The sequence below is a fragment of the Sceloporus undulatus genome, chromosome 3 (genome assembly GCF_019175285.1).
Source record: "Sceloporus undulatus isolate JIND9_A2432 ecotype Alabama chromosome 3, SceUnd_v1.1, whole genome shotgun sequence".
Classification (NCBI taxonomy): domain Eukaryota; kingdom Metazoa; phylum Chordata; class Lepidosauria; order Squamata; family Phrynosomatidae; genus Sceloporus; species Sceloporus undulatus.
In genome coordinates, this window is record NC_056524.1 from 270,964,068 (window position 1) to 270,982,210 (window position 18,143).

The 18,143-nt window shown below is 42.2% G+C and overlaps 2 protein-coding genes across 11 annotated transcripts in view; both read left to right on the forward strand.

Moving 5' to 3' along the window:
• Positions 1-17,483, forward strand: part of LRCH3 (leucine rich repeats and calponin homology domain containing 3) — a 72,090-nt gene extending 54,607 nt beyond the window's left edge. For 7 of the 10 annotated variants that reach the window (XM_042457389.1, XM_042457388.1, XM_042457391.1 and 4 more), the window contains one exon: positions 914-1,160. In XM_042457389.1, coding sequence (XP_042313323.1) covers positions 914-1,114 — 201 coding nt within the window. In that variant the 3' untranslated portion in view covers positions 1,115-1,160. Of the gene's footprint in view, positions 1-913; positions 1,161-12,305 lie in introns of those variants that run through there. The other 3 variants (XM_042457386.1, XM_042457387.1, XM_042457393.1) reach the window with 3 other exon arrangements.
• The window catches only part of ARMC9 (armadillo repeat containing 9), a 1,183,007-nt gene that overhangs the window by 781,549 nt on the left and 383,315 nt on the right, over positions 1-18,143 (forward strand). The window lies entirely within an intron of this gene.

The following is an 18,143-nucleotide window of genomic DNA, read 5'->3' on the forward strand; positions in this document are numbered from 1 at the left end:
GTGGGAAATCTGAATTCTTTATCTGTTTGATTTAAAATAAAGTACTGACACTTCCTGAAATCTGGTGCTCACAGGAGCTCTGAAAAACATGTAGAGATTATATAATCAGGTCCTCTCCATTCACTGCAGTGGTCTGTTGGTTTTGTTTGAAGACAGTGGAGTTTCTGCAGCCTGGCCCAAGATGCATAGTTGCTTCTGAGGCCAGGCAGAGTTGGATTATGGACTTGTACCCCCTTCTGCTTAATTTATATATAACATAGAGAAATATCTGAGTATGGCCCTATGTAGAAATACTTACCTTTGGAGAGGGCAGATTAGATAATTTTTAAAAACTGTTGTTCTCTAAAGGTAGTATCTTGCATAGAGCCACACTTCTCCTTCCACTATTCCGTCACAAATGTGTTTGTTTATATGCTTTGATGAGCACAAATTAAAGCAGAAGAATCTTTGGGCCTCGCTGCCTTTAGCCCGTCTGACAGAAAAGTGGAAAGTCCAAAAATGTCAGTCCTTTTTTTAAAAAAAGAAAAGTGTCAGCTGAAGACACACTGGATACCTATGCAGGATACTACATTCAGAGACCAGCCTTTCATTATCGAACAAAAATGAAAAAACGTTTATGGTGTATATTGCCTCATGGCACCGGAAGTATTCCAAGAAAGGGTCCTACTTGGAATCACAATGTCTTCCTACAAAATAAAGGCCTGTTGGCAACATTTCCTTTTTATAGTTTTCAGTTGCTTGCTTATTATTGAATAGACGTGTATAGATAACGGAAGAATAATTGAAAGTTCCTGTGTGGAAAAATGGATGGCATTGCACTTTCTTGACTTCTTCGAGGATATTTGCATGGTTGTTAAGACTGACGCTAATTTTTTTTCTGTCTGTTTTCCCTTCCTGCTCACACTCTGGACAGGACAGTCTCTGTTCCCCTTCTGACATTCTCCAGCTAAACCTCAGCATTAAAAGGACAGTAGAATCTCTTCTTTCTCTGGGGGCAGATTCAGAAGAACCCAATCTTGTCTCCCTTTCCACCCAGCTTTGTGGCTTTGCGGCATTTTACTGTGCTCTGATGCTAATGCTCTGTGTGTTCTATCGCTGGGTCTTTTTCCTCTAACTAAAGCTCAAGGGGTGCCACGGACTTGCTCCAGCTCTTCCAAGCGGTTGGTAACTAGTCTGTGTTTCAGTTGAGAATATTGTCTGTGTATGTTCTTTCTAATCCACCAGCAACTCGCTCTGTTTGGTGTGGAAAAGACTCTGTGATCTAGTCAGTCAGAGTTTGCTGTTAGATAAAAAATATCTGTATAGTTAAAACATCTTATACTCATATTATACAGTTGGAATACTTGCTAAAAAAAGACCCATGCACATTAATTTATTCTAAATATATAGTTCTGGATATTTTTGTAAAACAAATAGTTCTCTCCTCAATTTTGGGATGCGTGGGTAGACAGTATTGGTGTTTAGCACTCTTGATACTGGAGAGAACTCAGATGCTACCTTGAAGGAAAATCTTCCTCGCGGTAAGATTTTCAATTCAGACCTCTTCTAGTTTAAGAATTAAACTACAAAATGTTTTTTTCAAGCTTTTTTCAAAAATATCAGGAGTATATCTTTTTAAAAGCAAAATGTGGAGATTGCTCAGGATTCTTCAAAGCCTCAAGCCTATATGTCAGGGATCTTATTTTTGTGCAGGCTGGGGCATCATCTAAAGCCATGCTGCTTTCCCAAGATTCCTTTCTGTTTCCTGAGCATATCTACATTTGCAAAGCAAGTTCGGTCATGTAGGAGAAAATAAGATGGCAGACTATCTTCAAAGTCAGTGCAGATGTTGCTCTAAGCCACACAAATAATTACTGACACAAATGGTCTACATTAAAAGAAGGGATTCACGATGGCTTACTTTTACCCTTCTTGGGTAAGAAAGGCCACAACGTGAATGTTTTTGTAACCATTGAGAAGTTATCTTTATGAATCCCCTCTGCCATTCTCACAGGCAACTGGTTTGAGCTAATATTTCTGCCAGTAAGCCCACTACAGTGTTGTCTGCTCAAGCTCTTATTGTTGCCTTTAGCTACTGATTATGTAAAGCACTGCGTGGGGAACACGCCTCACATTTTCCTATACCTACAAACTGCGCTTCTCACCATTTTTGCACAGAGAAGTGCAAAGTTTAATATGTTTTGTACTTTCCAGCTATTGCATTTTTTTTAGTAGATCTCAACTCAAGAAGAATTTCAGTCAGCGTTTCTAGAACCAGTCTTCAGTGCACTTGTATGCTTTAGAAATGAGAGACTTACTTTCTTCTTTTTAGGAACTACAGTTGTTAAAACCCATAGCTTCTCTGTCTTTCTTTTAGCTTCCTAATAAATAGTCACAGTACTGTTCAGAGAGCTGCTCTGTAGTTAAAATACCTATTCACAGCATCTATAATTTATTTAGCTGCAAATTATTAGCCACTCCTGTGTCTGATTAAATACTCAAATCTCACATAAAGAAAGCCGTATGTAGCAAATTAGGCATTTTCTTTATGGGGTCCAAAGTCATCTTCTGGTGCTCAGCATAAAAGAGAGTAGGGGGAAATAAAAGGGATGAGGAAATACGAGAGCCCACTGAGATTCTGACTATTGGAAATCTAGGTCAGTCTCCTTTGGCTTTTAATATACTACCAGAAAATATTACACATGTTTTCAAGCTCTTGTGTGCTTCCCTAAGAGTTGGGAAATTTTCTTCAACAGGGAGCAGATCTTGTAATGTCGAAATTCCTCTCAAAGCAAATTCTTTGCTTACACATGTGTCCACTCATCTAGAATACAAACTCTGCTTAAGTGTTCAAGATGCTTTCATCAGCACTGATATGAATCCATTTTTGGCCTGTTTCTCTTAGGAAATAGGAACAAGATATCCCTGCCATCCCAGCTGCCACCTTGACTCTGCACAGTTTATCTAGCTCAGGTATCATCCAGGTTAAAGCTTGGGCCTTTTGAATATGTCCATGCCATGTGCTCTTGGCTTTCTCAGGGACACCTTTACTTTTAAAGTAAATCTCAGAGCACAAACATTTTGCCCTCTTGCCTTGAGGAGAGAGATGGTTGAAAAGCCAGCAATGTCAGAATTTTCTTACCCTAACAGCCTTAAATCCATACAGACTTTTTAGTACTTACCCTTCATGCTCTGCTGCACTAGTTTGCTTGGGAGCTAAACAGCGGACAAAAGAACAATGGTTTCTCTGTATTTTTGCATTTCTAAGAATACATCTATTTAGACACTGTTTTAACCAAATGCAAATTTCTGCTGAGGGCAGGACCATCTCTTGAGTAGGTTTTCTGTGTAAACACGTGAATATAAACATTGCATGCATGAAGTTTGTTTCAAGGAAGATACAGACATACCTTGCTCTAACTTTGTTGCATGTATTCATAGTTCCCAGATTAGGTTCACTAGCTCCTATGTGTTTTCTGTCTGTTGTTTCCTAAATGGGAAGACTTACAATGTATCATTGTGGATTTTGTAGGCCAGGGGTAGGCAACCTTTTTGAGCCGGGGGCCAGGTTGCTGTCCCTCAGACAACTGGGGGGCCGAAGCCAAAAAATAAATAATTAATTATTATTATTATTATTATTATTATTATTATTATTATTATTATTATTTAAAAATTAAATAAATAAATAAATAAACCGGGACAAATGTAGGACAAAAATTTCAAATAGAGGATGCTTTTTTTAATGGAGGACACGCTAAAAAATTGGCTGATTTTTAAAAAATTGTTAATATAAATGCATGTTTCGGAGGCTTCTATAGACAATTGCCCCCCTTGCCCACCGCTTGTTCCCCTTGCCTGCCTCCTCCTGATAGGCCAAAGGCCCCACGCTCTCACGCAAGAGGCCAAAGGCTCCGGCGGCAATCAGCGGCAGGACCGGGCTGGGGCCAGTCCCAAGGCCTTGCCGGGCCTCATCCGGCCCGTGGGCCGCAGGTTGCCTACCCCTGCTGTAGGCTGTGTTATAGTGTTTACCAGCAGACCTTGCTGCCCTTAAAGTGGATGATTGGCTGCTTTTATGTCTGTTACTCATTCCTTGTTTCAGACCCACATACCTCACAGTCATACCAGTTTCTGGTGTGGGCTTATGACATTACTTTTCTGGATTTATAAAACGTTTGAGCCAAGTGCCTGTTTCCGCTTTCTCAGCCCAGTGTCTGCACTGCACTTCCGAAATCATGAGTTTTTCTACCTCCCACTTTTGTGAAAGACACCATTAAGCCAGGCCAAGAGAGACCACTAAAGTGACAATTAAAGACACACACTTTAAAGCAGGAGATGTTTGTGTTCTGTGCTAAGAATTATAATTTTCTTCAAAGAAAACCTGAATATTGCAATTTTATATGAATGGTGTGGATCTGAACAGCTCTTCCTAGTTTATTCTAATTTTGCTGTCCTTAAGAGAAAGGTTCAATGGATTACTGAAGTCTTGCTCACAGCGAATCTTACTTAAGCACATTTCTGATACTTATAACTATGCCTTTAACAGACATAGTAGCTAGCAGGCTGTGCTCTTTTTAAAAAATGAAAATCATGTTTCTCAGGAAGCTCAGTGACCCACACAGTGTCTCATTCTGTGCGTTGTCTTTGCTCCCACAGAATCACAGCATGTATGTAGCCCTGTAATCCCTGCTAGTCCAAATGACAGATGAAGGGAAATTATAGGATCATTGTGAACTTTGCATATATGTCAGTTCAGTATAGAGGCACTTCTAAGAGTGTTGCTGCTTCCTGCACTTCTGTGTCACCCACTAAATCACAGGTGGGCAACTGTGACCCTCTGGGTGCTTTTGACCTACAGCCCCCAACATCCCTAGTCAGCATTGCTGATGGAGAGGAATTATGGAAGTTATAGGCTGAAACACCTAAAGGGTCATAGTTGCCCACCCATGCCTTAACAGTTCCGCCATATGTGAAGCCCTTGTTACAAGCACATACTAAATCATTTGTTCTCTTCTAGACATGTGTTGATTCACTTTTCCTTCCTTTCCTGAAATCATAAAATCATAGAACCATAGAGTTAGAAGACACCCCAAGGGCCATCCAGTCCAACCCCCTGCTATGCAAGAAGACACCATCAAAGCCCTCCCAATAGATGGCTATGTGGCCTTTTAAAAATTCCAAAGAAGGAGAATCCACCACACTCCAAAGGAATCTGCTCCACTGTCAAACAGCTCTTCCCATCAGGACGTTCTTCTTAATGATTAGGTGGAATCTCTTTTCCAGTAGTTTGCATCCATTGTTCAATATCCTACTCTCTGAAGAAGCAGAAAACAAGCTTGCTCCATCCTCAATATGACACCCTTTCAAATATTTAAACTTGACTATCCTGTTATCTCTTAACTTTCTCTTCCCCATGTTAAACATATCCAGCTCCTGAAGCCGCTCCTTATAGGACATAGTTTTCAGAAATACACAATTAACTTCTGTTTTGGCTAGGGTATAGCTGCAGCACTAACATCTTATGACATGTTTTGTCCCCTTCATTTTCTGATCATTTCCAGGCAATGGTTCTGGATAAAACAGAGGGGAAATGAGTATTTGTTGACTATTGTAAGGTTGGCATATAGGACAAGGCAAGGATTATTAGAGCTATGTGCATAAAAGAATTTTCTAAATGGCAGTCTGTTGCTCTCACAAAGTGTGTGCATCGATCAGTTGAGTTCTGCAGAGGACGGGACGGGCACTCCTCTCCAATTCTGTAGTCACTAAACAAGCAAATACCAGCTTTCTTCTCAATACTATAGTATGAGTTTAGGGAGGGAAAGTACCAACATAGGGAGGAAACTGCCAGCCACTTTTTGCATTGTTTGCTCAAGCAAGGGCTAAGCTTAGCATTTGCCTTTGGTGCCTCTTAAAACACCAATGGTAGAGTTGTAATCACCTTGGATCCCATTCCAGTTGAAAGGCAGGGTATAAATTCAGTAAATAAGTAAATAAATAATGAAATGTACAGCAGCACAAGAGTTCCTTTTTGCCCGTGTTCCAAATCACAATAATTACATTTTTGGAAGAATCGAGCAGGTATCAGTTTGTCCAGGAATAATTGACTCCAAATGGTTAGCTCTCAGGGTTTTCACACACATTACCAGTCCCATAGTATTCTGCCACTTTGGTGTCTTACCTCACTGTAGCTCAGTGGCTGGTTTGCGGACACACAGCGCTAATTCTAAGAAGCATCATGGGAGTTAGTTTGGCATGTGCTTTCATGTGCTGTTCAGACTGACCATGTGATTTTTCCAGGACTCCTGATCAGGGAGGCATTTTTCCCCCAGGACCTTTTTCTTGGTTCATTGAGGCTTTGTTGTGGTGGTGTTCTTGTTGCCTGCCATGAAGCAGGCTTTGACTTAATGCTAACCCTATGAATCAGAGACCTCCAAGAGTCCCAGTCATCAGCTGCTGTGCTCTTGCAAGACAGGACTGTGGCTGCCTTGATCATGTACCTACTTGTAGTGTGGTTTTTGTCTTTTTCTATCACCTGCCACTTTCGCAGCCTTACCTGCTTTTCCAGTGAGTCAACACTGAGGCCTTACATCTTCTCTCAGGTTCTGAAGAGGATGGGTATTCTCGTTTTCCAGATCATCCCTGCCTACCAGCTGTGCAACAGGGCCATGAGATGAGTCCCATGCTCATCATAGCTTTTCTCCCTACCTCACTCAACGTCTATATTTAGTAGAAGAGAGGTACATAATGACCTCCATCTGCCCCAGACATGCACATCTGCTGGGTAGTACTCTTGGGCATGACTTGTTGTTAGCACCTAGTTTCCTATTGACTGTGAATTTCTCTTTCTGGAAAAAACTTGATTTCCTGCCTTATTTGATTGACCAGTAGTCCATTACTGACATGCTTTCCAATTCAATCATGGGAGTAGGTTTCTGCTGCTGTGTGGTATAAGTACAGAAGGGGAGGAGACCAGAAAGGCTTCCAGCCCAGAGGATAAATGAATCACTGTGCTGCTGGGAGTCCTGGAAAGTAGGAGTTTCATAATGGGCTTGACTTTAGCCAGTCGAGAAGGCTTGTGATAGTTGGGTTCATGTCTAGCTCAACTGATTCACCTTCATTGTGAACATGCACTAAGGGTCCTTTCACACCCCACAATCATAGCATTTTGTTTCCACTTCAGCTGCTGTAGCTTTGTCCTGTGGAATCCTGGATGCACAGTTTAGTGGGGTGTAGAGAATTCTCTGCCAGAGTACTCCAATGCCTCCCCAAACTACATAACTCAGGACTCTGTAAGATGTTACCATGACAGCTAAAGTGAAGGCACAGTGCTATCATGTGAAAGGGCCCTCAGTCTCAGTTGGTCTCCTTTGTATGCTTGTGAAAACTGTGGGGCACAATGTGGTTGAGGAAAGCAGTTCCAGCCATAAATCCAATCTCTAGTCCCAGCTATAGTAGAACCATGGAATCAGTGGGATTAAGTTATGTGTTAATTTAACCTTCAGTGGATTGGCTTTAGCTAGGACCAGCAGTTAAGACCTTTGTCTCAATGGAGAGATATGTCCCAGAATCTCCCTAGCATTGGAGATGGTGCTGAGATCCATATCAAAGTTTACCTGCATATGGATCTTCCATTGCTGTGCAAGCTTAGAGCTGGGACTGGCACCCTTTGTAGGGTTCCAGAGAGCCCAGCCGTAAAAATGTAGTAGCAAAACAGAAGCACTTTTTCCCCTGTGAACTGAACCAAACAAACATCTCCAAACTATCCAAATATCTTTTACATTGTACAGTGTTTCACTTCAGTAACTTCTCTCAGGTTTGGTGCAATAAGTCAAACTTAATTACTCTCAAGTGTTATAACCTTTTAAATATTGTAACCTGCCTCGGATCCCATTGTAGGAGAAAGACAGGATATAAATCCTGGAAGTACCAGTAAATAAAAAATAAAACCTGGGTGTTTTTTCCAAGCCTTTCCTTCAGTATGGCCAGTCACTTCAGTTTCTTATATGGTACTGAATAGCCAGGCTCTAAAGACACGTGATGGAGGTGGCCCAACATCTGAGTTACAGCATGTGACTCATCTCTTGGACTCACTTGCTTGTTTTGTAGGCCAGAGGCATTGGCCTCATGTCGGTTTGAATTTTGCACCAGCAGACTGTACAGCAGATGGTGGTCACTAGAAGCCCATCATACCTCAGTAATGTTAGTCTCCAAGGTGCTCATGCCCTTCTTGCTACTGCAAACTCACTTCACTGTCCTTCTGCAATCTCTCTGTGTGTGTTCAGGGGACTGTGATCAGGGAAATCCCAGACCTCAAGTGTTCAACCTATCCTCCTTCACAGACTTTTTAAGCATTTTGCCTCTGACCCAGCCTGGAATCAGTAGCAGGCCACAGGCAAGAAGTGGGGGGTGGCCAGAGCTTTTGTTCATTTTTCAGGTATTGATCCTGACTTGGTTAAGGAGGCAAAGCACCTCAGTTATGTGTATAAACATGTATTGAAACACTGATTTCATATATTTTTGAAAAAGTTGTTTCTAAATGGGGAACTTTTGGAGAACATTTTATAAGCAACAAGGATGCCTGTGAGAATAATATGGCTTCTTAACAGAATGTTAATTTCTTAGCTGCGTAATGACTGAAGGAAGAAAAGGATGTTGTATATGTTGGAAACAGGAAAAGCAAACTGTATCTTACTCTTGTGTTTCCCTCCACCGATCTCTTTGTGTACTCACTCAAAGAGAGATCATGAAAAACAAATCCTATTTAAGCCCTAAGCATTAAAAATTTATTACCTTAGTTGTAGCAGGAACAGCTTTTGTTATGTCCACACACTCCCCATTCATGTGTTATGCATGTATTCTTTGTAGCAAATTTTTCATATTAAATATAGTTTTAATATTTGGTTTACCTGGAACTTAAAGAAAAACAGTTCTTCCTCCCTGCTCTACCCTCTACATAGTCTCTAACAATTATCTGTTTATTTATGTGTGTCTGTATGTGTGTGTGCATTTGCAGTGCACACACATGCGTGTGTGGTTTTGTTTTGGGTTTTGTTTATTTTTTAATGTGTTGATTAAATAAAGTTTCTGTCGCAGAGTCTGGCTGGCTTATTATCGTTCATGGTTTGTCCACACACACACACAGTACTGGTTGCTCAATCCAGCGCTGGGCAACAGAGTATTTTGTTGGGAATGTGTTCTGAAAAGGAGGGTCTTGGCTGATCTGCATGCCATACAACCCATTTGCATGTCTCTCTCATGATAGCATGAAAGACCAAACTACACACTGCATTTCTCCTGGGAATAATGGCCAAAGGGTTTACCTTCACTTGTTAAAAATAATCAGACATTTGAGCAAGTAGGGTGAGGTTTGTGATACTGATGTAGAAATAGTGAAGATTAAAAACAGTAATTATTTTTCACTTCTTCTTGAAATGTTTTGTATTTTTGGCCCCTGGAGTATTCATCTGTCTGTTTGCAACCAGAAAGGCCCAAAAAGTGAAAGGTAGGATTCCCAAGTTGGTATGGAAAGGAATTCACAACGGGTTATGGTTTCCCACGATCCAGGAAAGACAGAGATCACCCAATCTTTGCTTTAAAAATTAATGCTAAAAACTTTCTCCCAGATTGCCTTTTGCCTAGAACAGAGCTGCTACTCCTTGCACTTTCTCTTTCCTCGCAGTTTTCTCATCCTGATAGCAGAGCCTTTCTCCGTTTGATTGAACATTTAAAAGAAAACCTATCTACTTTTGGCTTTGCCCTCTGAATCTCCTCTTCTGCTCCAATCTCCTTCTGGTGTTCTCTCATGGCACTGGCATCAGTAGGGAGGGGCTGCCCTTGAATGGTAAGAAAATACAAGCAAGGAAGCATGTCAAAGTGCAGAGTCCAGCTGCCTCCAAATCAGGAATTTCCAAACTTTAGTCATCCAGGTGTTTGGACCTCAACACCTAGAAACTCAAGCTATCTTGGTCAACAGTCAGGAATTCTGGGAGCTGAAATCCAAAACATTTGGAGGACCAAAGTTCAGGAATCACTGCTCCAGATCTTGTGGAGGAGCTCCATGCGAAGCTGCTCTAGACATGCCAAAGCAAACCGAGAAAGTGATACAGAAGGAGGCCTCCAGTGGTTTCCACAATGTGAGCTCCAGCTGCCATAGCAGTTCTGATCTTCCATGTTGATATGAGGCAAATACAATGGACCTTTGGTGTCCTAGGCATCCTTTGCTTTCCTAGGTCTCTGGCAATGTTACAGACCGTTCCCAAGTGAGTCAATTCACATCTGATGATCAACAAACTGGCCAGATTCATCTGCAAGTTACAAACCCACAGAGCAGAAGCCCTAGACACCCTGATACCTCATGACAGTGGGAATGGCTTGGCATTTTCCCACCCACACCTTTCGGTTGTCAGTGCTCTCAGGTTGGAGAGGGTAGTTTGAGTGATCTTTTGGCCCTTGACTGGCCATGATACCCATTGCATGGATTCTTGGAATCTTCCAGATGGGCTTGCTGGACCCATGGATTCTGGTAGATATCCCACATGTGCTTTCTCAAGAACCTATCATTCACTCAGAGCCAGGGTAGCTCCATTGATTTTTGAAAGAGCCATGCACCTACTTTTAGGGTATCCTGGTACTTTTTTTAAACTTGTTCTCTTTCAAAAAATAGCCCTATCTTGTGCATCCATGAGGCAACATGGAGAGCATTTACCCGTTGGTGCAGACATGCCGAGTTTGCACACTGTATTTATAGCCTTAACAGTGCTGTTGGACTACTGCAGTCATTGGCACCATCTTCGAATGTCCTTTTCATTGTGGCTGCAGCAAAGAAGATCTGTGAAAACTCAGTGCTCTTGGTCAGAAAATAATCTAATTATTCTTCAAAGGATAGCATTAAGATCTTTCCTTCATTCAGATAACAAACTTGTCTTTCCACAGATGTAGAAATTTATCCTTTGTTCCTTCTGTTCCAGACTCTGTAACTTCTCTCAGAAGACATGACTCAAACTGGGTGTTCATTACACCTTACATTAAATGTGTGGCAGATTTGAAGCGTTCAGACTCATCATTCATAATGAGCAGCTCCCTCCCTGCTCATATCTTCACAATTGGCAGCTTGCTCTACAAGATTTACGACCACTTCAGTGACCCATTTTACCAGTTTTTGATGGCAGAAACCTGAGAAAGAGCCACATTATTTAATCCTAACTCACACATTAGCCATTACAAAATCAACACCTTCATATTTGCAGAGACATCTCTCAACAGGAGGTTACTACACCAGTGCTTTTGCTTGCTTTAGGAGTCAGCATTTCACTTGCCTTTTAGCTTATGTACACTGCCACTGCAGGTGCCTCTTAGCATTTTTCTGGGAACAGAGCATGTAACTGTGAAGGCCCTTTTGGGATGTTGTTATGGGAGATTCACCTTGCTCTGAAAAGGTGAACCACAGAGATCTTTGCTGGGACCCATGCTAACCATATTCTCTCTCAAACACTGGCATGCTGTCTTGGTAAAGGGAACTCCCCCCCCCACCCTATTTTCCTCTGCATTACTCTTCTTTCCTTGGGCTCCTTACTCTATCATCTGTCTCAAATCTAGCCATGTGTGGAGCCCTAAACGAGAATTCCTCTGTCAGCTAACACTGCCCCAAGATCTTGTTATGTGATCCCTCTCTTTCCTGGATAGTGAGGGGGACTTAACCATTTGTAGATGTCGCTGTCAAATCAACCCCAAAGTAACTTCCAGTATAAATAACATGTTCCATTCTAATGTGCATACATACATACATACATACATACATATTTATTTAAATAATTTTCAGCCTGCATTTCAACCAAAAGAGGCCCTTAGGGCAGCTTACAAAAAGTTAGACAATTCCTAAGATGTATAGTCTCAAAGAAACAAGACACAAAATGTTGAGGGTCAATGGGAGGGATGCGATTGTTGAATTCATTTGTCCAGATGGAACGGATTGTCCTCAGGTTTGCCATCTTTTTTTGTCTTGTGGGTTGGCATCCTATCTTCTCAGACTGGCAGAAGCTCCCTAGGGTCTCAGCCGGAGAAAGGGCTTTTCCCATCACCTCTATCCAAGATCCTTTTAAAGAGAGGGCGGGGGGAAATGTTGTGGACCTAAACCTGCATGCATGCTGTATGTTGCTCCATCACCAAGCTTTTGCCTCCTCCTCTTCATAATATCCCATTTCCATCACGCACAGTGTTCATTTAATTTGGGTTTTGTCTTTTTTTCTCCTGTTTTTTTTTTTAGTTTTCATCCATTTTTGTTTTTTCTTTATGTCTTCTTTTTTTTGTATTTCTGTTTTCCCATCTAGGAGCGATTATGTTTGCCTCTGCATATTTTAGAAGAGAGAGGGTTGACGCGGGTGGCAGAGACTGTACAGGCACTTCTGGAACGGGCCCCTCCTAAACAGCACCATCACTACCAACAACAGCAGCAGCAGCAGCAGCAGCAACACTTGGCTGCTGTGTAGAAAGAGCCCTGAGACCTTGTTGTTGCTTCTTTTTCCCCCCTTTGTCCAAGCCGAAGAACTCCTGGATGTGACTGCTGGCGCAGCGTGTCCAGACGCAGGCAGCGTTATGTTGGAAGAAGGAAATCTGTGTCCGGGATTCCTAATGGGAATAATTTTGCTTCATTTCTCCACTTTTTTTGGAGGCCACAAAAGTTTCCATTGAACCTGTTTTCTTTCATTGTTTTTTTTTTTTTTTAAAGCATCTCTGTAAAGTGATTTTTCCTATGCGGTGCGAGTCGGTGAGATAGAACCAGGACAGAATTTCATCTGCTGTTGGCTTTATCTTTTTTTTAAAATGTGACTGTAGCAAAATTTGGGGCATGTGGGATAAACGAAGGAAGGTGACCTCTTATCCCAGAAACATTGAAAACTCAGATCCCTAGGGTACCTAATGCATATGGGAGGGACGTTATTCTAGTGTTTTCCTTTAGCTCAACATGGCTTGTACCCACAATGTGTATCTAACACAGGGTGAACAACTGTCCCGGGGGCTGCACACACCCCTCACTGGGCCTCGTAGGGCTGCACCCCCTTTACTCATCTGCCAACCCCCAACACACACACACACACACTCTAGAGTGCAATTTTGCCCTTTTTTGGAGATGGGGAGGTCAGAGATGTTGTTTGGGCCCAGGAGAGACCTTTATAAAAGCAGGAAGTAAACTGGAAATGATTTCCTGCTTTAACAAAGGTCTTTCCTGGACCTATAGAGAAGGGTGAGCAAGGCAGAATTGCTCCCTACACCCGACAGGGGGGCATTTGGTGTTAAAAAAGCAAACATTTATTCAAAAAAAGATTAGGGGAGGCATGCAACCTAAAGGCCATCTTTTACCCATTCCTTATCTGGCAGATGAGACCTACACAAACTCTTCTGCAGCCCTCCATCAGTCCTTCTGAAGCAAACGACTTAGATGGCTTTCTGTTTTCAGCTTCACTCTCACCAGATATTGTACAAAAATCCCTTTTAACAGGAGGTCTTTCTCTGGCACTCTGAGGACACACAAGAAGCATATCAGGGTCCCTGATTTGAATTTGGCTTGTGTTGTCGAATCAGTCTTTTACGGTAGAAATAGCTGGACAGGGCAATGGATCGTTGATGCTGATGGAGGCTGCTTGACATTGCAGAAAGACAGATCTTTTTTATTAGGTCTGAAAGAATAATTTCTAAGGGGATTTTCCTCCTGCACAGCTTTTCCATTTGCACTTGTCCATTCCCACCCCATTGACTTGGGCCCCTAACGATTGTCTCCTTGGTGTGCTTTTAAAAATGAAACTTTCCAAAGTATGCAGATGAGGCTGAAAATGATGTCAGGAGTTTCAAAAGTGAGGGTCTACTAGCAAGCACTTGAGTTGAGTTGGAATGAGAGCTAGTGTTGAATCTGGCAGTAGTTCCTTGGGTATCCCTGTTTCACCCCAACTGCTGTGGCAAAGGCAGGCTTGAGCCATTTCTGGAGTTATCCTCCGGGATATTATTGCTCTGGGAGGAAGTCCACAGCATTTGGAGGTTCAAGAATTGCGTCTTGTTTTTCCAGCTGTGATACACTTCAGACCCACCCACTCCTCATTTCTAACAGGGACTTTGAGACAGAATCAGTTGTGGGCACTCGCAATCATGTGTGGTGCTCCTGGTGACTCCATGACTAAGAAGCATCATGGCACATTGGGCATTTGGAATCCCTGTTGAACAGGTAACCCATATAATCACTTAGGCAGCTGGTCCCAGCCTTTGATCCTCCATTTGTTTTGGACTTTAGCTTCCAGAAGCCCCCGCCAAGTAGCCCAACAGTCAGGAAGTCTGGGAGCTGATGTCCCACATTAATCTGGAAGACCAAAGGTTGGGAACCACTGACTTAAGGGAAGCACTGTTTTCTAGGTTGGCAAGGAAGCAGTATGCAACCCTCCACCATGACAGGGGATGCTGAGGCCAGCTGGAGAAGCCAGATCTTAAAAGTGCTAGGGTTAAGGCACTGCTTCTTGTGACTTCAAAACACTTTGCAGGTGGAGAGGAGTAGATGGTCATAGCATGTGACGTCTTTATAACAAGACAGAAAATGCAGAGGTGGGTTTGTGATGAGGGGGAAGGTTGAAGGAGTGAGAGAATAATTTAACTGAATTTTATAGGTAACTGACTGAGGAATCTAGAAAGAGAACCACCAGCTTAGCTGTGTCCTTTCCCTCCACACCTACACTTGCTTAATTTCTATTTTGATACCCTTCCAAGTGAATTGTGTTTCTCTAGGTTCCTGTGTCAGGAGAGACCTTGTCATCCTGATGTTTGTGATACTTTGGGCCCCTCTGCCGTCATAAAACACATGAATTTTTTAAGCAAAACAGTAGCATACAGTTGGAATAACTTTTTTCTTTTAGAGGGGCTGCCTGCGGCCCCATAAGTATTTGAAACACCACAGGACTATCTGTCCCATTGCAAAATGGTGTTTGGTATCTTGTGGGTACAGTTTTGCAGCGAAGTAGTAACTCTTGAAGAATGGCATTGGATGCAGTAGAAGTACTGAAGATCTTCATCCTGATCCTCTTGAATGGTGCAGTATAGAACTTTGCAGCCTTAATTACTGCTAATTGGGGCAGTGAAATAGGGTTCTTCCACTGGTTATTTAAAAAGTGTAACGAGTTATTTTCAATTCTCTTTCCTCAATGTATTTATTTCCATATTTGGAGGGCCTGATTTGCACCATAGGTGCACCTTCTTTCTGCGTTTCCAGTTCTCAGCAACCTGTTCAATTCACCTATATCCCGTAGTGTGCTTTATGCAAGGCAGGCTTTCTCAAAATGGAAGGAAGAAAACTTTTGACTAAGCTACTCTAGGATGGACATTTCATGAAGGGTTTGTATATTGCTCTTACACTCCTGCATCTTTTTCTTTGCATGAAACAGTTTTGGAGCTTCAACACAGTCACTGAAAATGGCACATTAGTATACTGTAAAGCTATGAATCCTTTGGCCTGTGGGGCTTGACCTGTATGTTATGTTGGCTTGGGAAGGAGTACTCTGTGTAGCCTAGATATGTAGATCGTCTTAAGCTTCAGGGGGAGAAAATTAACCTCAAACAATGTGATGTGTTTGATGCTGCAAAAATTCAGTCCAGGGCATGTCAGGAGAGCAAGGAGTGTGGCTGGCTGAGTCCCACAACTGCTAAGGTCCAGGAATTGCCAGCATGCTGGGCAAGAAGACCCAGAAGGAATCACTATCCTACCAAAGACATCCAACTCTATGCAGTGCTGGGCATCAGTCGTGCCAGCAGACTGGTGCATGGGCTCTTCCACCTGCGCAAGCAGCAGTGCAGAAGATATAGCTGCCAGAAGTTAAAAAGCACAACAAATCACTACTCATGTCTCCTATGCAAGCAAGTACCAACATGCAGGAAGTGTAGGACATGTTTGGTTTTTCTGTTTTCCTTTTTTTAAGCGCTAGGTTATGTGTTAACTGTCAATTGGACTTCTTTGTTTTCTGGTTTCATGATGGTAGAAGCTTCACTTCAGATGGATATTACAAGCAGGAAGGAAATTGGATCTTTTTAAAGGTGTATTATACCAAAAAAAAACTCCACCCACACTTGAGTTTTCCATTGCAAGTTTGAAATAGCTTGGTAATTTTTTGTGTTTTGTTATATTTATGTGCAATTTTCCTTGTATTCAGTGAAAATAAGTTTTTAAAGAAACGTTTATAAAATTCTATTTTCTGTGTTGATGCAACAATAAGTGACTATCCTTTTCTTCTGGACATGGGTCCCCATTCTGCACTTAAGTGCTTGCAGTTGTATCAGCCTTCTTAAACCTGGTCCTGTTTGACTTGAGAGAGATGGGAGCTGCAATCCAATACATCTGAACAATATCAGGTTGAAGAAGGGTGGATTATTTTTTTAAAAACATCCCCTCAGAGTATCAAGCAGCTGTGAATATTGTGAGAACCAGCCGTGTTCAAGCAGCTCGTTTTTCATTCCGAGGTCCCAGCAACAATTGATCAGAATTTCTTCCACTGGGGTAATGGTTATAAGTTTGTGCCCTTGAATCTCTCCAAGTGTAGGAAGCAATGAAAAGGTATCACATTTCTCTCTGTTGCATACAGGGTCATTTTATCTCATGTGTTAGGGATTATTTCTGCAACAAACAGTGGGCAAGTTACATCTCTCCAGGTATAATATTGGTCGAGTCAAGCACTCCACCACAGAATGACTGGGGGAGGTAGACACTCATTGCTTCCCTGTAAGGCTCTGGGATTATTGAAGTTCTTGCTGGATCAGACCCTGTAACTTCGGTCTTAAAGAGAGTTTGCCCATTTGGCAGAAGGCGGTCTGTTGCGTTTTCCCCTCTGAATGGATGGAGAGTATCAGACTCCCTTTTTGTTGCTGCTTATTCTAACAAGCATTGTCTCGGGCACAGCATCTGCACACACCTCTAACAAAGTTTAATAAAAGTGTCTTAAGAAGACATGTTGTTGCAAAACTGACCTCTCCTTTTAGTGGACTTGTGCAGGAGCTGTTCTTGACAGGCCTTTGCTGCAAAACATTTAAGGGGACTTGTCATGGCTGTTCAACAATGACTGGTGCTATTGTTTTTTAAAAAGAAAACATTGTAAGGTTTTATTGGTTAATCTGTGTACGTTTAATTATGACATAGATCTTGCAGATCTCCTGAAAACCCATTTCCAGTGCACTCTACATAGTCACTTTCCCCCTTTGGGCTGGCACTTGGCAGAAATTCCAGAGGATCAAGACTTCACTCTTGTTGTTTCTGCAGACTGTAAACCTGTAATTAGTAGCATAGTTAAAGGATTTTAAAGATATTCTTTCCTGTATTTGTATGTCTGTAAATACATTCCATAGTTTGCAAAGATGATTATCAAGTATAAACATCATAATATCATGTATTTTGCTTGTATGCTGCCGGACAATTTCTAGTGCACATGATATTATAAACTCCAAACCCAGGTGATCCGAAATAAAGGCTCAAGCTTTAAAACCTACCTCTGTGAACAGAAGCATTTATTCTGTGACAGATTTGTCTCGTCTCAGGTGTCCTTGGTTGGTTGTAGCCCAGAGGAAGAGGATACCCAGTCTCAGTTCCCTACAAATTGGATGCTGTATTATGACGTTACAGTGCAAGTTGCAATCCTATCCTGTGCTTGCCTGCTCAGAGAGTTTTCTTATGAATGCACAATATAGCATTGGTAGTTTGCTAAGGTGATGATGATTATGATGAGTGCGCCCTTCAAGTGGTTTTTGACTTATGGCAACCCTAAGGTGACCCTATCATAGGTTTTCTTGGCAAGGTTTCTTCAGAATTTTGCCATTGCTTGCTCCCGAAGCTGAGAGAATGTCACTCACCCAAGGTCACCCAGTGACCTATTTCTTGAGACTGGGTCTACTGTTTGTGCAGCAGCCAACCAAATGATCTACCTTGGCTGCACCCAGTACATCACTGCCACCTCCTCCTGCTCCTCAGCCTCTTGTGTGTGAATGCAAAAGGAGCTCCACCTAAGCAGCTGGTGGAGCAGTGGCCTGGGCAGCTGGTCACCTTGGGAACAGCAACTGGCTGAATAGCAACCAAGAAATTCCTCACCGGTGCTGGCCCCACAGTGAACACTGGCATGGGTGAGATGCTTCTCTGTCACTGCTTGACAGGC